Genomic DNA, 23,034 nt, shown 5'->3' on the forward strand with positions numbered 1-23,034 from the left:
AAAAAGAAGCTATAAATATTTAAAAAGAAGAATTAAAACTACTCTATTTATCATTTATTTCCTGAGAAATCTCCAAAAGAATCAACTGAGAAGGCCTAGCATCTGGATTTTGGTCTTTAACACCTATGTCCACTAAAAGGAATCAGAGCTCCTTGGAGAAATAGCTAATTCCAGGTCTGGGATAATAACTACGTAAAGTGAGCCTGAGGACGTACGAACCAACTTAAAACAGTTCCCACCGGCCAAAGTTAGGATACACTTTGAATATCAAAAAGAATAATGAATTTTGGGGGTTGGCCCGGTGGCGCAAGCGGTTAAGTACGCACGCTCTGTTGCAGCGGCCCGGGATTCGCAGGTTCGGATCCCGGGCGTGCACCGATGCACCACTTGGTAGGCCGTGCTGTGGCGGCGTCCCATATAAAGTGGAGGAAGATGGGCACGGATGTTAGCCCAGGGCCGGTCTTCCTCAGCAAAAAAAGAGGAGGATTGGCAGATGTTAGCACAGGGCTGATCTTCCTCCCCACTCCCACCCCCAAAAAACGAATAATGATTTTACTTGATCAAAACTTACTAAATATATCCATCTACAGACTACCTGGTCAAAGGAAAAGCAAAAAACAACACATAATTTCACAACGGAATGATCAGGTTGTCAGCCTCTTAACCAAGAGATCGACCTCAGCATACTAAGAATGAGGCAACCAGATTTCTTTATGTGCCCTAACGCAATATAAGATACAGAGCAACATCTATCAAGTATTCTTGTCAAAGCATTTAACTGAATCTTATCAGTCTATTAAATCCAACTTCCAGTTTATATGAAATACAGGAGATAGAGAAATAAGGTAAACAACATAAAGATGTATTGAGACAAATTCAGAAGGTAGGAAATGCTACAGGATAAAATATCTGTCTCTTTAACAAGTGGTGTGGGGAGAGTAGTAGTGAGGTCCTTTGCTATTCTAGATCTAAAAAGACTTAAGAGACAGTACAAGCAAATGCAATAGTCTTTGACTGCATTCTGGTTTAAACAAAAAATTATTTTACAAAACATTTTTGTGAGACTATGGAGAAATCTGAATGTGGAGTAGATATTTTAGATGATATTAAAGAATTATTGAAAATTTTGTTAGATGTATTAATTATATTGGAATTATACAGGAAAAATCTCTTTAATTTTTAGAGATAACACATTGAAGTATTTTAGTGTGAAATGTCAGCTATTAGTCATTTTAAACACTTAAACCAAAAACACATGTGTGTGTGTGAGTGTATGAGGCACTCAATATTTTAAATTTGTCAAAATATGAATTACTAAATCCAGGGGCAATGTGCATGGGTGTTTATTATACTACTCTACCTCTCCATACATTTGAAATTTTTCATAATGAAAGGTTGAAAAACAGAATTTAGTAATGTAGCCAGGTTAAAAGTTAAAAAATAACTAAACCATTTTGACAAGGGTACCAAGACAATTCAATGGGGAAAGAGTAGCCTTTTCAATAAATAGTGCTGAGACAGAGGAACATCCACACGTGAAAGAATGAAGTTGGATCCCTACCTTACATCATATACAAAAATTAACTAAACGGATCATAGAGCTAAATGTAAGAAACAAAACTACAAAACTCTTAGAAGAAAACATAGGAATAAATCTTCATGACCTTGAATTAGACAACGGTTTCTTACATATGACACCAAAGCACAAGAGACAAAGAAAAAATACATAAATTGGACATCAAAACTAAAACTTTGGTGCTTAAAAGGAGACCAGCAAGAAAGTGAGATGACAAACCACAGAATGAGGAAAAATATTTGCAAGTCATATATCTGATAAGGGACTGGTATCCAGAATACATAAAAAACACAAGTGAACAATAAAGACAAATTACTCAATTAAAACATGGGCAAAGAATTTGAATAGACATTTCCCCAAAGAAGATATACAAATGGTCAATAAGCATATGAAAAGGTGCTCAACATTATTAGTCATCAGGCAAATGTAAACCAAAACCACAATGAGATACTACTTTACATCACCAGAATGGCTAAAAACTAAAAAGACCGATAATAACAATCATTGGTGAGGATGCAGAGAAACTGGAACCCTCAAACGTTGCTGATGAAATAGTAAAATAGTGCAGCCACTTTGGAAAACAGTTTGGCAGCCCCTCAAAATGTTAAACATGGAGTTACCATGTGACCCAACAATTCCACTCCTAGGTATATACTCCAGAGAACTGGAAACTTATGTCCACATAAAAACCTGTACACAAATGCTCATAACAGCATTGCTCAGAACAGCCAAAAAGTGAAAACAACCTAAATGTCTACCAACTGATGAATGGATAAATAAAATATGGTATATCCATAAAATGGAATATTATTTGACAATAAAAAGGAATGAAGATCTGATACATGCTACAACAGGTGAAACACTGAAAGTATTATTCTAAGTGAAAGAATACATATTATACGATTCATTTATGTGAAATGTCAAGAAGAGGCAAATCCACAGAGACAGAAAGTAGATTAGTAGTTCACAGGGGTTTGGGGATGGTGAAGAGGAGGGAAAATGGGAAGTGACTGATAATGAGTATGGGGTTTCTTTTTATGGTGATGAAAATTTCTGGAGTTAGGTCGTGGTGATAACCGTCAATATACAAAAAACCACTGAGTTGTACACTTTAAGAGGGTGAATTCTATAGTATGTGAATTATACCTCAATAAGCTGTTATTAAAAAGAAAAAATAAGTATACAAGAAATCAATATACCATCAAAATGGGCAAATAAAAAAACACTTTGCAAAGGAATAAATTCTCACCCTCTTTGGAATTCAAAGACATACGAATTTTAAATATAAGGTATATTTTTTACCTATCAAATTGATAGGTAATAATAATATCTAGGTTGGTCAGGGTATAGAAAAACAGGCTTTTGCACAATCTGCTGGTGTTGTATTTTTTACATTTCCTACAGGAAGTACAATTTATAACCAAAAAACTTTTTACAGTATGTATTAAAAAAACTTCAAAACATCTACATCCTTTGACCTGACAGTTCTCCTTTCAGGAAGTTATCCTAGGAACATAATTAGGAATATACACAAATATTAATCTCTAAGGATATTCATTATATTTTTCTAATAAAGAAAACTGTTAGAAAGCCTAAATGTCCCATAATATGGCTAAATTAAATAAATTACAGTAGATCTGTATCATGGAACTATTTGTTTGTATCTCCCACCTCAGTCTCAGAGGAAGGAGTATGTCTGAACTGATCAACACTGGACTCAAGCCTCAAACACTGTCTTTGCACAGAACAGACCCTCATTTACACACTATTCTATGCAGTCATTAAAAATAATATTAAAGAATGTTTAATAACATTCATAAATTTTTAATTCATATTGTTAAATGAAAAAAGCAGATAACTAATCAAATATAGTATCATCCCATTAATATACACAAAGGCTAACTGTATATATACTAAAATGAGCTCCTATAGTCATAGTACTTATGAGTGGTGGAATTATAGGCAATTTTATTTTATACTTTAAAACACTTTTATATTCTCCAAATTTTCTATGGTAAATATGTATCAGTTTTATAACTACACATACAAAATGCTATTTTTAAATAATGTATTATAATAATTCTTATTTAAAAAAATATCTCTTACCCTTAAGGTTACTACTCGTGCTTTGGGGTTTCGAACAGATGGTCCTGATGAAACATAATCAGCTGTTTCAATTTCAACTGGAAAATGCTTCTCGCATTTCTCATCACTGTCCAGTGCAGCTGGCCACTCAGTGCAGAAATCTGAGAATTAAAAATTATCTCAATTATAGTTTTGCAAGTAAATTCTCATTGTAATGTATGCTACCAGACAAAATCAAATTATTGAGAGATCACTCTAAGGTGACATGAAATGAAAGAACAGATTCTCTTCTGCACTCCATTTACACATACATCATCAATCATCCCTCATCCCTTTTCTTCTTAGGTGAATCCTAATTAGGGAATTTAATTGAGGGAATGATTTCGATAGTTGAGGTTTGGTGGGGCGCAGTATGTTCAGTTAAAAGAACTGTGACTTGACGGAAGCTTCTTAGAGCTTTGCACATATCTGTTATGGGACAATTTCATTCCTCCTCACCAACTAAAAGCAAACAGTTCACAGTGTCCAGAGCATGACTGCTTTTGAAAAGGCAACAGGTAATATTAATTTACTCCCAAATGAAGAGTACTAAAGATCAGCTGAAGGGGACTGAAAGAAGCCCTGAAAAAGCTCTAAGAGAGAATTGCAATGTGGTCAACATTCTTTCAGAAATTGAGTTGAGTAGGGCCTCAAACTGAAACAGGTACAAAAACCTATGTCATCCTTAAATGGATCCTTACAGTAATTCATGTTTCTTCTATATGACTTCTGAGCCACTCGAGCTAAAGGAAAGAACAGACTTGTCCTCATCTTCAGGCAAGACAGCTAGCCTAGAGGGAAGGTGAGATTGGGTCTGAGGTGTAGGCCACATAGGAAATTCCAAGCACCATGAACACTCCTCACCACCTATCTCCATAACACAGAGGTGTAAACTCAGGCCTCAAATTGGGGGAGAAAACTTAAAAGGAAATGAGATAGGTTCCAGTCTCCCACAGCTATCAGCATTGAGGGAGTCCATAGATAGGTAGCTGATTTCATTTTGCCCTATCCCTATCAAGTTAGTGTGGCTCTCAGCTGGGGATGAAAATTTCTGGCACTATCAGGTTTCCCTCAATGGAAATCTCAGTTCTTAAATAGCTTCATCCTAAGAATAGCTAAAAGTGATTGGTTTCTTAGGTCAAGCACATTAGACCTCACGGATCCATGCTTTCTCCAAAAAAGCAGGACTGCAGGAGAGGCTGGTCACAATCGTAGGCAGACGGGGGCGCTCTTCTAGGTGATGGTCTAAGGGACAGTGAAGAGTACTTTGCTAATAATGTTTTCCTCAAGCTAACAATTTTCTTACAGTAGGTACTATATTTAGCTCCCATTTAGGCTTTAATTTCCGAGTCAGCAAAATGTCACTCTGGGTTAGAGAGACTCACCAAGATCTGGGAGTAAATATATGTTAGCAAATTAAGTATAGCTCACACCATTCCCCAAACACTCTGTTTAAGAGATCAATACTCAGACACTTTGAGGGGAAAGAAATATCTTTGCAATTACGAACATTTTGACATTTAAATAAAATGAACAGAGCAAGATTACTGAGGTTAAATTTCATTGCCATTATGGATTAATTCCAATACCCTGCACTGTAAGATGCAACAGTGCCAAGCAATTTATGAGAGAGACTAGTTTGGGGAATTTTATGAGTTCATGGGTTTGTACTAAATCTTTTTTTTTAACTTTGAATAAGTCATTTCAATCACTAGATGATAATTATAGCTTTTAAATTAAATTACCTGATTATATGTTTTAAAAAACACAGACAACTGGAAAGTACATAATAGACCCCTATTAGCCTTTTATTCATCTGATAGGTGGAGCAATAGACTAGACTTCTGAAGACCTTGGTTTCTACTTAACTTCTGCCACTGATTATTAAAGTTTTGGTAAATTACCTAACTTTCTTGTGCTTCAGATTTTCCATTTGCAAGTTAGATATAAAATCTGAATTGACCTATTTTGAAAGAGAACGGAGAAGAAATACTTGAAAAGTCTTTGAGTTATTTGGAAGATACAATCTAAATCCAGAAGCTGACAGAAGTGTAAAGGCAAAATTAAGATTAAAACACTCACTTTAAATACTGTAAAACATAATGCTGCTCTTCTGAATGTGCTGTATGAAAGCCTTTCATCTAAAAATTATGAAGTATTTTAGAACTATCTCATCACAATGACCAGTTTTTAGATTATAAATGCACATGTAAAAATAATGTTTAAAAAGAAGAAAAATGGAATTTATCACCGTGTAGTATATTTGTTAACTGGCTCTACAAAGGATCAAAAAGTGACATATGATCTGTGCCAAATGGGCCACAAATATGGGAACAGTGATCAGTGTCAGTCTAATACCAGGCACTAATGAATATAGAAACATACAATCTAAAGGGATAGAAATGTATCCTAATGTGCCAAACTAGAAGACTACATAAATGAAAGGAGATAGAAGAGATTTTTTTTCCCTCATTTCAAGAGTAAGATTATTATTCCTACTTTTTAAGACCTCTTTATCTCTTTCCCATATTTTTGAATGGAAGGCCCTCCCAAAAGCTCAAATTACATCACAATCATGTTCACGATCCTATTTCTCCCTCCAGCGTAATCAGGCCACCTCTGAAGAGTTTCTAGGTTTTATTTTCTTTCCTGAAAAGCTGTAACAAGTATACTAAGCATTTAAAAATCACCTTTAAATCAGCATGAATTTAAGACTTCATCCAAAGGTATTAAACTCTTGCATTACACCACACAATCAATCACTAATAGCTGTGAACCTAAAACAATTCAAATTTGCTTATCCTATATACAGTCCAATGCAAATCAGGAGAGAAACTGAATTGGAATATATATATATATATATAATGAAAACACACATAGAACCATGAACAAAAAAATGTTTTTTGCCTTACTTCTATGCATGTGGGAAGAAGACAGACAGTAGTAGAAATGAATAAAATCTATGTTTTATATCTAGGAATCAACAGATATTATTGAAATTTAATAAATGTAGAACTGGAGGCATAATCACATTCAGGTGAGTACTTCCATTTTATATATATAAAACTACATACAATTTATATGAATATAGATACTATATATGGAGTATACATACTAAATACATTCTTTATATATATGGAGAGAGAATACATAATATTATATATACAAAGAGAGAGAATACATATATAAATTACCAGATCTGAATAATGATTAAAAGAGAACACTTCTGGAATGAAGGGCTGGGGTGGAAAAGGAGAAGCATGTGACTATTGTTTTTCATCATCAGCTCTTCTACTCTATGATGTTACCGCAGGTATATATCACTTCTAATTTCTTTAACGTTTTAAACAATTTCTTTGAGATAACTCTTCTCTGCAAAGTATTCCATTACTGACCCCACTGACTACTCAGCTACTCAGATTCTTCTACACTATCTTCAGTTTGTATCACATCAGTTTGCATCTGTCGTCAACATTCTGCAATATTTTCTTCAGCCTTTTTATGTATACGCTTTCTACAATTCAACAGTAAGTCCCTAACCTACCTGAGCAAGGATTATGATTTCTGATTCTATTTATTATTCATAGCACCTTGTAGAGTGGTCTGCAAAAAAAAGAGTTGCAGATTTGACATCTAACAATTCACTGAGAACAACCTAAAAATCCTTCTTAAAAAAAGGAGAAACCAGCAATAATTCAGAATATAAGGCTATACAGTATATTAGAAATGGGATTCCTTTTCCCGGCATCTTTATTGAGCTATAATTAACATAAAACATTGTGTAAGTTTAAGGTATACAACTTGCTGATTTGATACACATATATTGCAAAATTATGACCCCACAGCATTAGCTAATACCTGTATCACATCATATAATTACCATTCCTTTTTTGTAGTGAATATTTAAGATGTACTCTCTTAACAACTTTCAGTTATATAAAACAGTATTATTAACTGTAATCACTTATGCTGTACATTAGATCTCCAGAACTTACTCATCTTATAACTGGAAGTTTGTACTCTTTGAACAACATCTTTCTTTTCCCCTCACCCCTCAGTGCCTGGTAGCTACCACTCTACTTTCTGTTTCTATGACTTCAGCTTTTTTAGATTTCAAATATGAGTGATATCATACACTATTCGTCTTTCTGTCTGACATACTTCACTTAGCATAATGCCCTCAAGGTTCCATCCATATTGTTACAAATGGCAGGATGTCTTTCTTTCTCATGACTGATTATTCCATTGTATATATATACACATCTTTATCCATTCATCCACTGATGGACACTTAGGTTGTTTCCACATCTTGGCTGTTGTGAATAATGCTGCAATGAACATGGAATTCAGATATCTCTTCAATATTCTATTTTCATTTCCTTTGGATACATACCCAGGAGTGGGATTGCTAGATCATATAGTAACTGTTTTTAATGTTTCCTGTCTTCCACAGAGGCTGCACCAATTTACATTCCCACCAACAGTGCACAAGTGTTCTCTTTTCTCCTTGCCAACACTTATCTTTTGTCTTCTTGATGATAGCCATTCCAACAGGTGTGAGGTGATATCTCACTGTGGTTTTGATTTGCATTTCCCTGACGATTAGTGATGTTGAGCACCTTTTCATGCGCCTATTGGCCATCTGTGTCTTCTTTAGAAAAAGGTCTATTCAGTTCCTCCACCCATTTTTTAATCAGATTGGCTTTTTTTTTGCTATTGAGTTGTAGGAGTCCTTTATATATTTTGGATATTAGCCCCTTATCAGATAGATGATTCGCAAATATTTTCTGCCATTCCATAGACTGCCTTTTCATTATGTTAATGGTTTTCTTTACTGTACAGAAGTTTTTAGTTTGATGTAGTCCCCCTTGTTTATTTTTGCTTCTCTTGCCCTTGCTTTTGGTCTCAAATCCAAAAAATCATTGCCAAGACCAATGTTAAGAAGCTTATGCCCTATGTTTTCTTCTAGAAGTTTTATGGCACCAGGTCTTACATTCAAGTCTTTAATCTATGCTGAGTTGACTGTTGTGTATGGTATGAGAATATGGTCCATTTTTCTTCTTTTGCATGTGGCCGTCCAGTTTTCCCATCACCATTTATTGAAGGGACTATCCTTTCCTCACTGAGTATTCTCGGCTCCTCCGTTGTACACTAACTGACCACATATGCGTGGGTTTATTTCTGGGCTCTCTATTCTGTTCCACTGAGGTACGTGTCTGTTTTTATGCCAATACCATACTGTTTTGATTACTATAGCTTTGTAACATAGTTTGAAATGAGGAAGCGTGATGCCTCCAGCTTTGTTCTTCCTTCTCAAGACGGCTTTGGCTATTCAGGGTCTTTTGTGGTTCCATAAAAATTTTAGGAGTTTGTTCCATTTCTGTGAAAAACGTTCATTGGAATTTTGATAGATTGCACTCAATCTGTAGATCGCTTTGGGTAGTTTGGATATTTTAACAATATTAACTCTTCCCATCCATGAGCGTGAGTATCTGTCCATTTCTTTGTGTCTTCTTCAATTTCTTTCATCAATGCCTTATAGTGTTCAGTGCACGGATCTTTTACCTCCCTGGTTAAATTTATTCCTAAGTGTTTTCCTCTTTTTGATATCATTGTAAATGGGATTGTTTTCTTAATTTCTCTGATAGCTCACTGTTAGTGTATAGAAATGCAAAGGATTTTTGTATATAGTCACAAGTCGCATAACGATGGGGATACGTTCTGAGACATGCGTCGTTACACCATTTCGTTGTGTGCAAACGTCATAGAGTATACTTATACAAACCTAGATGGTATAGCTTACTACACACCTAGGCTATATGGTACTAATCTTAAGGGACCACTATCATATATGTGGTCCACCTTTGACCAAAACGTCATTATGCAGAGCATAACTGTATTGCCTTTGTATCTTGCAACTTTACTGAATTTGTTTATTAATTCTAACAGTGTTTTTGGTGGAGTCTTTATGGTTTTCTATATAAAAAACACGTCATCAGCAAAGAGAGACAATTTTATTTCTTCTTTTCCAATTTGGATGCCTTTTATTTCTTTTTCTTGCCTAATCGCTCTGGCTAGGTCTTCCAATACTATGTTGAATAAAAGCGGCGAGAAGGGACATCCTCGTCTTGTCCTGATCTTGGAGGAAAAGCTTTCAACTTTTCACTGTTGAGTATGATGTTAGTTGTGGGCTTGTCATATGGGGCCATTATTATGTTGAAGTATGTTCCCTCTATACCCACTGTGTTGGGTTTTCTCAGGAAAGGATGGTGATTTTGTCGAATGCTTTTTCTGCATCTACTGAAATGATCATATAATTTTTATCCTTCACTTTGTTAATGTGGTGTTATTACACTGATTGATTTGCAGATGTAGAATCATCCTTGCATCCCTGGAATAAATCCCTCTTGATCATGGTGTATGACCTTTTTAATGCACGGTTAAATTTGGTTTGCTAGTATTTTGTTGAGGATTTTTTCATCTGTGTTCATCAGGGATATTGGCCTGTAATTTTCTTTTCTTATACTGTCCTTTTCTGGTTTTGGTATTCAGGCAATGCTGGCTTTGTAAAATGAGTTTGGATCTTTCCTCCTCTTCTATTTTTTGGGAAAGTTTGAGAAAGAATGGTATTAATTCTTTAAATGTTTAGTAGAATTCACCAGGCTTGAAGCCATCTGGTCGTGGACTTTTCTTTGGTGGGAGGTTTTTGATCACTGATTCAATCTCTGTACTAGTAACTGGGCTGTTCAGATTTTCTGTTTCTTCCTGATTCAGTCTTGGTACACTGTATGTTTCTAAGAATTTATCCATTTCTTCTAGCTTGTCCAATTTGTTGGTATATAATTATTCACAGTAGTCTCTTATGATCCTTTATATTTCTGTGGAATCAGTTGTAATGTCTCCTCTTTCATTTAGAATTTTATTTGAGTCAGCTCTGTTTTTCTTGGTGAGTGTAGCTAAAGCTTTGTCTACATTGTTTATCTTTTCAAAAAAACAGCTCTTAGTTGCAGTGATCTTTTCTTTTGTCCTTTTAGTCTCTATTTCTACTCCAATCTTTGTTATTTCCTTCCTTCTACTAATGTTGGGCTTTGTTTGTCCTTCTTTTTCTAATTCCTAAGGGTGTAAAGTTAGGTTGTTTATTTGAGATCTTTCTTCTTTCTTAATGTAGGCATTTACTGTTATAAACTTCCCTCTTAGAACTGCCTTTGGGTCATCCCACAAGGTTTGGTACGTTGTGTTTCCATTTTCATGTGTCTCTAGATATTTTTTGATTTCTATTTTGATTTCTCCTTTGAACCAATATTTGTTTAGGTGCATGTTGATTAATCTCCACACATTTGTGAATTTTCCAGTTTTCTTCTTGTAATAGATTTCTAGTTTCATACCACTGGATTATAAAAGATGCTTGGCGCCGGCCCGGTGGCGCAAGTGGTTAAGTGCGTGTGCTCCACTGTGGCAGCCCGGGGTTCACCGGTTCGGATCCTGGGCGCGCACCGACACAATGCTTGTGAAGCCCTGCTGTGGCGGCATCCCATATAAAGTGGAGGAAGATCGGCATGGATATTAGCCCAGGGCCAGTCTTCCTCAGCAAAAAGAGGAGGATTGGCAGATGTTAGCTCAGGGCCAATCTTCCTCACAAAAATAAATAAATAAATAAATAAATAAATAAATAAATAAATAAAAGATGCTTGATATGATTTCAGTCCTCTTAAATTTATTAAGACTTATTCTGTGGCCTAACGTATGATCCATCCTGGAGAATGTTTCATGTGTGCTTGAGAAGAATGTGTATTCTGTTGCTGTTGGATGGAATGTTCTGTAAATGTCTGTTAAGTACACCTAGTCTAAGGTAGTTTAAGTCCAATGTCTCCTTATTGATATTTTGTCTGGATGACGTATCCATTGCTGAAAGTGGGGTACTGAAGTCCCCTACTATTATTGTATTGCTACCTACTTTTTCCTTCAGTTCTAGTAATATCTGCTTTATATATTTGGGTGCTCCTATTTCGAGTGCATAAATATTTACAAATGTTAATTCTTTTGATGAATTGACCTCTTTATCACTAGAAATGAGATTCCTATGTTCAAAGTCAATATTAAATTCATATAACAAAACAACCACTTACCTTTAAGAGCTTCACAGTGCTTTTTAATTGCTACAGGAGTCAAATGCAGAAAATTGGGGATCTAAAACAGAGCATTTTAACAGATAAATTAGCTATATGTCTCAAAAACATGAAAAAGACAATTTTTTCATAAAACTAAATCACAGGCCCAACAAACCTTGTAATAAATAAAATCTGATAGTTTTTTTTTTCAATATTAATTCTATGTCTCAGGTGTAAATTCAAGAAATGAATTCCCTGAAATACAGATTCAGTACCAAGTATCTTATGACAATGATGATGGGAAAAAAAAATTTTATAGTATTCTTCCTTCTACGACTCTACAGGTGTACATATTTCCCTTATAAAACCGAAAGCACTTAAGGACACAAATCATTGTTTAATTGTCCTAATTCCCCTGGAATACATAGCACGGTGATACATTTTCCACTTTGTACTTAATAGACATTTTATGAATTGAATGGATGAATAAATGAAGCTAGCAAATCTTAACTAAACAATTTAATGAAGTTGGGAATATCTTTACAATACCTTGAGAGGCTACGTAATCCCTCATGGAGCCAACGGAAATTTAGGAAAGGTTAGAGATTTGATTCCTTCAAATAATTAACATTTCCTAGCATATTACGTAAATAATGTTAAGCATCTAAAGAGAAACTTTAGTTTAAAGAAACTCATTTGCAAAGAAAATTTGAACAAACAGAAAGTTACCCCAAACATGATGCCTGGAATCTTGAGTGTTGATCAGAAAGTGTTTATTTTAACCTAGAGAAAATAGGCACTGAAAATTGGGATTCTGGGGTGGGTGACTTCATTTTCTATACTTTCATTTTTGAAACATGAAAATATAATCTCATAATCATAAAAGGAAAAAAATAATAGCTAATGCTTAAATAGCCTTTATATTGGCACTGTTCTACGCACTTTGCATTTTCACCTCAGTTAATAAGTTTATTCAACGGACTCACTAAGAATAGACCAGATCATTCAACTAAGCATATAGGTGATTCTTAAAGGGGATGGCATGCATTAAATATTTGGATTTTTATGTTTATTAAAACTCCATTCACTGGGGCCGGCCTGGTGGCGCAAGCCGTTAAGTGTGTGCGCACACTCCGCTGCGGTGGCCCGGGGTTCGCCAGTTGGGATCCCGGGCACGGATCAACGCACCACTTGGCAAGGCATGCCATGGCGGCGTCCCATGTAAAGTGGAGGAAGATGGGCACGGATGTTAGCCCAGGGCCAGTGTTCCTCAGCAAAAAAAGAGGAGGATTGGCAGATGTTAGAACAGGGCTGATCTTCCTCACAAAAAAAAAAAGAAAAGAAAAAAAAAAAAAACTCCACTCACAACCATTATTACAAATATATTGCTACTCTCTCTCACCTAGTGCTATTTTCCAATGATCTTTTCTTCAAACTAAGTTCACTTTTCCTCACTCATTGAAAAAAACATCAGTTTCCTCCATGTTTGTTTTGTCTCTTGAAACATTCCCATTTCCAAATTTCATTTGCCTGTCTCCAGCAGGAGACAACCCCTTCTCCATGTTACCGTCTCATTTTTTTTTTTTTTTTTTTTGTGAGGAGATCAGCCCTGAGCTAACATCCGCCAATCCTCCTCTTTTTTTTTTTTTTTGCTGAGGAAGAGGGCCCTGGGCTAACATCGGTGCCTATCTTCCTCCACTTTATATGGGACGCCGCCACAGCACGGCTTACCAAGCAGTGCGTCGGTGCGCGCCCGGGATCCGAACCAGCGAACCCCGGGCCGCCGCAGCGGAGCGCGCGCACTTAACTGCTTGCGCCACCAGGCCAGCCCCTACCATCTCATTTTTTACCATCAACTTTTAGCAAATTTTTCTGTTTTTTCACAAAGACTCTCATTTAGTGGAAAACACAGTTAGTTGATGATAATTCCACTGTATGTAAAAGGAAACCATCTAAGACACACATTCCCAGGCTAATCCTATTTATATCTTCTTTGAGAATCTGCTGCTCATAAATCATTATAGATGCTATCAACTGACCTATTTTGCTTCAAGAAATAAAGAAGTTTAAGGAATATAACAATAATACTAAATAATATTCTACTTTTCTGGGAAGTTTTAAAATCTATCTTTTAAAAGTAGAAGCTTCACCCCCCAATTCTCAATCTCAACTTGTGATTTCACTTTTCTTCATTCCACTTGAAACAAACAATATAGAAAAGATGTAACAGAAAACAAAAAGCCAAAAGAGAACCCAAAGGATCAATTAATTATATTATTAAATGCCTAGGACTCTGTGAGTCTTCTTTACCATGGATAATCAAAATATAACATCCATTATTACCTGAAAAAAAATTTAAATTAAAGTACAATAGGTTGTTACATACCACACCTTTAAGTATGGGGGGGCTGGGGGGGATTGGGAAGGGGACCAGCATTTATTTAGATATAAGTGTTAGCCAAGGAACCAGCAACTCATCTTACCTTTAAAAGTTCTAGATTTCCCTCCTTTGCCATGGGCACCCCCTGTTTTACTGGATAACCCATTCGAATAGGAAGAGGTACTGCAGAGGGCTTAAATGGTGCTGCAACGGGGTAAACACTAGGCCAGTCCTGGTCAACAGCCATTTTCTCTGTCCTAGGAGGTAGTGCCTAAGGAACATAAAATAGTTTAATATTTTCAATATGAACATGTTCTTTAATTTTAAAGCAAAAAAGCTGCAATTAAAAGAAATATAAGCAGAATTGCAACCTACATAAAATCTGACCCCCCACAAAGCAGCTGCTGTTCAAATGAAAAAACACCAAACCTACCTAAATATCTCTGCAGTTTCCTCAAACTCTCTCGCAAGGATCCTCTTTAATAGCACATTTCCTTTGCAAAAAATTTCTCTTATTTATTTACTTAGACTTTTAGCAAACTTTTTACATTTTCTTTATGAAGGGGTAACAATATATTTTGAAATAATTTTTAAAATTTCTTTGACAGAAGTTAGTACACGAGGTGACATTGAGAACTTAGAAATAAAGGAAACAAGAAATAAGGAAATAAAGAATAAGAACTTGGAAAATAAGTAAATTAGGGTTAAACTAATTGAATAAATACACAATGAGAAATAATATGTCTCCTAGGCCCAGAGAATAGCCACATGATAGCTTAGTCAATCATATTAAAATATATACATATTTTAAACTGTATTTGATAGAAGGGGATGGCCAGAGGGTTTGAAAAGGCAAAATTCAGCAATGCTCATCTAAGCAATATAAAAACCAACGTAGTGTATGTCCTGGAAACAGGTAATATTCCTGTGAAAATGACCAATCTAGACGATTATAATGGTGCCATTTAACTTTCAACTAAAGTGCCTTTGTTCTGACTCCATGCTCCCAAAGTGACCTTAAAATTTGGATTCCTCCAGTGAGATGCCCACAGGTGAGACCAAATGAGTTAGATTAATGCATACATTCCAGGCCGCATAACTGTTAAAGGCATCATCAAAAATAATTCTATATTCTGGTTTATATATCTTTTTCCTGGGAGTATGTGAGTTCACCTCTCAAAGATGATTCATTCTCAGAGTACTTCCAAAAATCAGTTGAAGACCAGAGTCAGGACTGTGGTAGTGACCGAGTATACATCCCCTTGGGAAGCCTTCTCTGGCAACACCCTCCTACCTCATCGTGAATATCTGCCTCAGTTTAGAACTTGAGAACCATTAAGACAGCATACACTAAAATGCATTAATTGTTTACCTTTCTTCTCAGTGGCCTTTCATGTTTGGATGTTCTTTCTGTTGTACCTAAAAGACAACACAATAATTACAGAGAATTTGATAACATAGAGTTGTTCCACACTGATCATGATCCATAATTTTAACATAATTTAAGGTATTCAGTAATATAAAAACGAAACAATAATCCATTCTCCATAAGCTCAGGGACTAAATCATCTTAATGAAAATGAAAAGCCAGAAATAGTTAAGAAAATTCCCCACTTATTTGAATATAAAGCTGTACTATGATTGCAGATACAGTGAATTTATCATCTAAAGAAATATTTTCTATTTGCAAACCATCTATCTGATAAGAGGTTAATATCTAAAATATATAAGGAACTCATACAACTCAAGAGCAAAAAACAAACAATCCAATTAAAAAATGGGCAAAGGAACTGAATGGACATTTTCCCAAAGAAGACATACAAATGGCCAATAAGTACATGAAAAGGTACTCAACATCACTAATCATCAGGGAAATTCAAATCAAAACTAGAATGAGATATCATCTCACATCTGTTAGAATGGTTGTTATCAAAAAGACAGGAAACAACAAGTGTTGGCAAGGATGTGGAGAAAAGGGAACCCTTGAGCACTGCTGGTGAGAACGTAAACTGGTACAGTCACTATGGAAAACAGTATGGCGGCTCCTCTAAACATTAAAAATAGAACTACCATATGATTCAGCAATTCCACTTCTAGATAACCAGCCAAAGGAAATGAATATTGAAGAGATATCTGAACTCCTATGTTCACTGCAGCATTATTCACAACAGCTAAGACATGGAAACAACCTTAGTATCCATCAACAAATGGATGGATGAAGAAAACATTGTGTGTGGAATATTATTCGGCCATAAAGAAGGAAATCCCATTATCTGTGACAACATGGATGGACCCTGAGGGCATTATCCTGAGTGAAATACGTCAGACAGAGAAAGAGAAACACTGTATGTTCTCACTTGCATGCAGAATCCAAAAAAGCTGAAACCACAGAAATAGAAAGTAGAATGGTGGTTGCCAGGGGCTGGGGGTTAGGGGTGGGAATAGGGAGATGCTGGTCAAAGGGTAAAAACTCTCAGCAATAAGATGAGTAAGTTCTGGGTGTCTAATGTACAGCACTGTGATTACAGTTAGCAATAATAAAATACTGTACCACATACCTGAAAGTTGTTGAGAGTAAATCTTAAACGTTATCACCATACACATACATACAAAAGATAATTATGGGAGGGGATGGAGGTGTTAACTAACTATTGTGGTACTTATTTTGCAATATACACATGTATCATGACACTGTACACCTTATACTTACATCTGTAATATGTCAATATCTCAATAAAGCTGAAAAAAATATTTTCAATAAATTTTAAGGTTAATTTTCCTGAGTTAAAATATCCCGTTAGAAATAAGTATTTTGCATCTTTAAAGATACATAGTTGCTCATATTTGGAATTATTCTGTTCTTTCTACCAAAAAAAGACCCTTCAGTTTTTCCTTCTCCATTGTATATTAGAACTGCCAATGCTACAATAACGCCCATAACAAAAATCACAGCCATTCCTAATAAATCACATGGCTGTAGACGAAGGTAGAGCACTTATATACAGCATATACCTTTTAAAATATTACTTTATGCCTCTCTAAATGGTTTGCAATACTGAAATAACAGCTATATTTATTGAGCACTTTCACATGCCAGACGCTGTTAAATGCTTTTCATTATTATAATATTATTCTTCACAATAAGTACTATTATTATTCTTATTTAGAGGGCATTTATAATAAGAAAACTAAGGACCAAGGAGTTGTGACAGAAGCATAGCATACAAGACTCTTCATACTCTGAACCTTTATCTCTAGCTTCATCTCCCTTCACAAACGCCCACAACCTCACTGAACTTCCAGTACCAGGTTCTTTAGTCTTTCTCTGAACTTTCTGTTCTCTCTCCCTGGATTGTGTTTCCCTTCCATCTGCCTGGCTTCTGTTCCCTTCCTCCTTTCCACCTTATTAATTCATCTGACAAATTCTTATTCATCCCTCATTATTAATTCATTTATTCATTCAAAAATTATTTAAGTGATACTGTGTACCAGAAAACTAGGAGGGCAGCAATGAACAAGTGAAATACAGTCCTTGTTCTCAAAGAACGTAAAGTCTGTCAAATAAGACAACTATTTAACAAGTAATTTCAATAAACAGTGATAAGTACTAATGATGACACATAGCAGGTCACTGAACTCAGTCAATCAGCTGGGGAAAATCTCCCTGAAGAAGTGGACTTCACGCTAAAACCTTAAGGATGAGGAGGAGGTAGCCATGGGAATAGGCAAGTGAAAAAAAGTATTCTAGAGAGAGGGAGAAGACGGAAAACCACAGTAAGTTCCCTATGACTGCAATTTAAGAGTAGAACAGAGAGAGGATTGAGAAAAGAGGTTGGAAATATTTAATAGGCATCTCAACTATAACGCATCATTGGCAGAGCTTTCGATCTCCTTCTTCCAGTCTTCCCAATCCCTGTAAACGGAATCGCCATTCATCCAATTTCTCAGGACAAAAATCTAACCAGCTTCCTTGAGACTTTTTCCTCAAGCCCCATATCAATCCCCCAGGAAGTTCTGTTACCTTCAAAATATATCCCAAATCCAACCACACCACCATCTCCACTATTACCTCAATCCAAGTCACCGTCATCTCATTTGGACTACTACCAGCTTCCACTCTTACCCCCTCAAGTTATTCTCCACGCAGTAGCCAGTGATCTTTTAAAAATGTAAATCACATCATATCATTTTCCTGTTCAAAACTTTCCAATGTGATCCCAAACTTATAATAAAATCAAAGCCAAATACCTACAAGCCTTTCCAAGATCAGGCCATTACTAATCTTTCTGATGTCTTATACCACCACTCTCCTCTCTGCTTACTTCCTTCCAGCAACATTGGCCTTTCTGTTCCTTGGTCACACCCCAAACTTGTTTGCACTTCTGGGCCTTTGCATTTGCAGTTCCCTATGCCAACAGTGCTCTTACTCCTGGATCTCGGCATGGTTCTGGGCTCTGCTCAATGTCACTTTCCCAGGAAGGTCTTTCCTGATACCCTATCTTATCCTGTACCCTATAGCCACTACTCCCCAATCCATCATTCTCAACACCCTGCATTATTTTTCTTCAGAGCACTAATCACTACCTGACATTGTATTTAGTTGTTTTACATGTTTACAGCCTGACTTCCCCCAAAAGAACCTAAACTTCATAGGGTGAGGGGCCTTGCTGCATCCCAGTATCTAGAACGCTGCCTGGCACATAGAAGTAAAGTACTTGGAGAATGAATGAATGAAAATTTAAAAAGAGACAAGTGTTAAGATTATGAAGAGCCACTACAATGCATTAAGGAATTTATCAGTTATCTTAAAGCAAGATATCTTAAAGCTTGCTCCCTTTGAACAAGGGAGTGGCAAGATAAAATTTGAACACTTCACTCTGGGTATTGCGAGAACCCAATGCAGGAAAGTAAGAACAGAAATAGGGACCAGTAAAGAAACTACTGTAGAAGTGAGAGACAATGGCCTAGACTGGGCTGTTAGTAGTATGAAGATTAGAGATATTATAGGAGGTAGCACTCATAGGACCCGGTGAAGGCCTGGCCATGCCCCCTTGACTGAGCTTTTCCTGACTCTTGAGGGCTCCTCCTCAATGCTCCTGTTACTACTCCCTTTACTCTTCTGTTCCAGCATCACACTGCACAGCACTTCTCCATTAACATCTAAAATTTCCACTAGACTCCCAGGGCACGAACGGTATCAGGCATCCCTATAATCTCTCTCGAATGAAGATCACTTCGATAATGCCTAGTGAATGAAGGTCACCCCTTTTGGAGACGTAGCTAGGCCTGCAATTCAGAGCTGAAGTCTGTTCTACGACAGTTGTACGCTTTTCTTAAATTTAGGGGAAATCCGTGGTTCAACACTGCCCAACAAACATTACCGTAACTACCGAGAGTCCCCGCGCCAGTGGCCCTGGGGGTGGGGGGGGGAACACCAGAAAGCGCCAGGTCATGAAGGAGAGAGGAAGCAAGCTCGCCGCGCCCAGAAGACCCAGAAGCAGAAATTGGCGGCTAGGAACCGGGCGACACGCGGCGCAGAGGGCAGATCCACACCCGCGGTTTCCCTACCAGGCGGGACACCGACAGGCTGGCTGGCAGAGGACCCACCGGCCTCCCCCCGAAGGCGCTGGCACCGCCACTGCGGCGGCCATCATGGGTCCGGTATTCCGCCCTCTCACCTCCCCCAAAGCCCGGAGGAGACACAGCAGACACTCACGCGGGCTTGGTGCGGGAGCGCCAGTGACCAGAGACACGGCGGTGGAGAAGGCCCGCAGGGTCCTGGCCCCCGGCTGCAGAACCAGCCACGCGGGGAGCGCGGAGGCCGCCATGCCTGCGAAGACGGCAAGCCGGAAGGGACCAGCGCGGTCCAGCGTCAAGGGGCGGGTCTGAGGCCGCTACTGCGCAGGCTCGCCCCGTCTTGCCCCGCCCCGAGGATGGAGAGACAGGAAACACGTGGGCTTGAGAATTGAGCGCCCGGGTCAAAAGTGCAAGGAGTTCCTCCCAAAATAGAAGAAAACAAAAGATAAAAAAAAAAAAAAAAAAAAAAAAACCGAAGCAGTCAGTCCAAAGACAATTGCAAATGACCACAAAAGATGGGAAAAATGTAGCTTACAGAGGGCAGGTGTGGTCTGGGTGGGACCTCAGGTGGCCTAGAAGCCGGGCAGTCTACCCTAAGGCCCTGCTTCTTTGCAATTGCTGCTTTTCTACACTTTCTTGCATTAAAGAAAGTCTTCAGCTAGTGCAAGTGATATGCTCTAAGGGGAGAGGCAGTATCCGTTAGTAGTTAAAAGGGTGGCATCTTGAATCAGACTACTTAAATTTAAAACTTGACATCACCATTTCTAGGCTGTGTGATTCTAATCAAGTTAATACAGACAAACATCTGGGTACAATACTGGCATACAGTGAGCACCTGTGTGCATACGCTGTAATGTTATCAGTGATTTGGTTAGTTCATTTGTAGATCAGGTTAGAATTACAAAAAGTCAGAACTCCTCAGAACCTAGACAATAATGGTCATTCTTTAATGAGCTCTCTTGTTTTCTACCCCAGGATGTATTAACATACAACCCTTAATAAAATTATCCTCTATTTTTTCAATCGGTATGTGTAATAGTTAATCAGAGTACAAAATTATAATAACAAGAACAACTGGGAACAAACACAATGGACTCTTGGTAAGCATAGAACCGGTAGAGCAGAGGTATGCAGTTGTCACAGAGTATTGTACTTGTGAGCATTCAGTGTACCACGGGCATCAATCAGTATGTGGGGGGAATAAATGGCATGATAGGGACAAGTATTTATAATAATCACCATTCTCATCTTTTCTGGCCTCTTACCATCCCATTATTGTTCCAAAGCAGAAGTATGATGTATTAGGTTTATTAGTTTTCTGGGGCTGCTGTGAAAAAGTACCATGAACTCGGTGACTTAAAATAACAGAAATTTATTTTGTCACAGTGATAGAGGCTAGAAGTCCCAAATCCAGGTGTTGGCAAGGTTGGTTCCTTCTGGAGGTTCTGGGGGAGAACTTGTTTACGCCTCTCTCCTAGCTTCTGATAGTTGCTGGCAATCCGTGGCATTTCTTGGCTTGTAGACACATCACTCCAATCTCTGTTTCTGTCTTCACATGGTGTTCTCCCCTCTCCTCTATTTTTAAGATTAAAAGCATGGCCTTTTAGTCAGATGGATATGGTGTTTGAAGTCAGGCTCTGCTTCTTTGTGATCTTGGGCAAGTCCACCTAGCATCTCCGAGCTTCAGTTTCAAGGAAGATGTAAACAACATCTTCCTCAGGACTGTTGTGATTGAGTGAGTTGTGTTTCAAAAGGCATAATATAAATGGGGGCCACTGGAATTAAAGTCACGGTCAACTAAGTTCAGTAGCCACTTTTTCTCTCTCGCGTTTGCATAATTTAGTGCTATAAAGGTCAAAGGGGTATGAGTCCTTATAGAATCAGTTCATATTCAGAGAATTCTCAATTTCTGAGCAATCTAAGAGACTTAAGTCCTCATTCTACCTGCCTATGCTTTCTATCTTTTGTTTTACTCTCTCCCTAAGATTAAAGTGGACAGATATGATTAGAGAAGCCAGAGAAATACTTCTTATCATTTTCCGTGGCATCAAGTATAATAAAGTTCTTTCTATATTAAAAGTTAAAAACTCATTTGTAACGTTATCAACAGACAATAATATCTGTTTCATGCAGTGTAAAGAGTAAAGCATATACTATTGTGTACATAGGAGTTACTAAGAATTACATAATTCTTCAACTGGAAAAGATCTTAAAGGTGCAATCACTCACTCACGATAAAAATCTTTTCTTCAGTCTCTATGACCAAATAATCCAACATATTGTAGAAGCCAGGCTGGTTTCCTGGGCATGTGACTTGCACTTAGAAGAGCCCTATGCTTGGCTTAATGCTCTGCTGTCCCTGTCTTGAAATTTTTAATACTTTTGAACAAAAAGCCCCATGTTTTTCAGTTTGCACTGCGCTCTACAAATTATGTAGCCAGTCCAGTGAGAACAATTTTAAATATTAAGGTTTTTTATAATGGTTTTTACTATAATTACAACCTAGATTAATCCAATAACTCTCTGTCAGAAAGCTACTTTTAGTGAAAACTAACTTTGTTATAAAAAGTGAGTGAACAAAGTATGTTTATTCACAAACATGGTAAATAGATAATATGCAAATATCCAGCTATGTGGACGGACCTTGCTGCCTAAATATCCATCAAAACAGTATTGGTTAAATATATTATGGTGCATACATACAATATAAAGTGCTACTTAGACACATGGGTCTTAATCCTGGTTGAACATTAGAATCACCTCAGGAGATTTAAAAAAAATTGTCTAGGCCCCTGCCTCTGAGATGCTGATCAATTGGTCCAGGTGTGTTTGGAGCATCAGTGTTTTTGTTTTTTTTTTAAGCTCCACAAGTAAATCTAATATACAGGCAGGACTAAGAATCACTAATGTCAGCCTTTTTTAAAAAGGTGAAGTGGATATAAATCAATTAGCATGGAAAATTGTCCACAATATGTAGTTTTTAAAAATGCAGGTCATAAGGCATTTATGGATCATATGATTCCAGTTAGGTAAAATATTTTTAATATGGAATACATGTTCTAGAAGGGTAAACAGCAAACTGGAAAGAGTGGGTATGAGGGTGGAGGTAAGACTCCTGAAGACTCAACATTCTTCACTTCTGTACTTGAATTTTTACACCAGAATGCAGATTTAAAAAATAATAATAAATGAGAATACAGTATTTTTAGAATCAGCAAGCTTCACATTTTTATTTTCATTTAAAAAAAAGACGAGTCTTTGATTTATAG

At 37.1% G+C, this 23,034-nt stretch overlaps 1 protein-coding gene across 2 annotated transcripts in view; it reads right to left on the reverse strand.

Annotated features, from left to right (window-relative positions):
• The window catches only part of MRPS35 (mitochondrial ribosomal protein S35), a 46,801-nt gene extending 26,762 nt beyond the window's left edge, over positions 1 to 20,039 (reverse strand). For both annotated transcript variants that reach the window (XM_058558591.1, XM_058558592.1), the window contains exons 1-5: positions 19,905 to 20,039; positions 15,561 to 15,607; positions 14,292 to 14,459; positions 11,827 to 11,887; positions 3,683 to 3,822 (exon numbers count right to left, since the gene is read on the reverse strand). In XM_058558591.1, the coding sequence (XP_058414574.1) occupies positions 3,683 to 3,822; positions 11,827 to 11,887; positions 14,292 to 14,459; positions 15,561 to 15,607; positions 19,905 to 20,016 (528 nt within the window). In that variant the 5' untranslated portion in view covers positions 20,017 to 20,039. The remainder of the gene's footprint in view (positions 1 to 3,682; positions 3,823 to 11,826; positions 11,888 to 14,291; positions 14,460 to 15,560; positions 15,608 to 19,904) is intronic.
• Positions 20,040 to 23,034: the final 2,995 nt, after the last annotated feature.

This window comes from Diceros bicornis, chromosome 17 (genome assembly GCF_020826845.1).
Source record: "Diceros bicornis minor isolate mBicDic1 chromosome 17, mDicBic1.mat.cur, whole genome shotgun sequence".
NCBI classification, from domain to species: domain Eukaryota; kingdom Metazoa; phylum Chordata; class Mammalia; order Perissodactyla; family Rhinocerotidae; genus Diceros; species Diceros bicornis.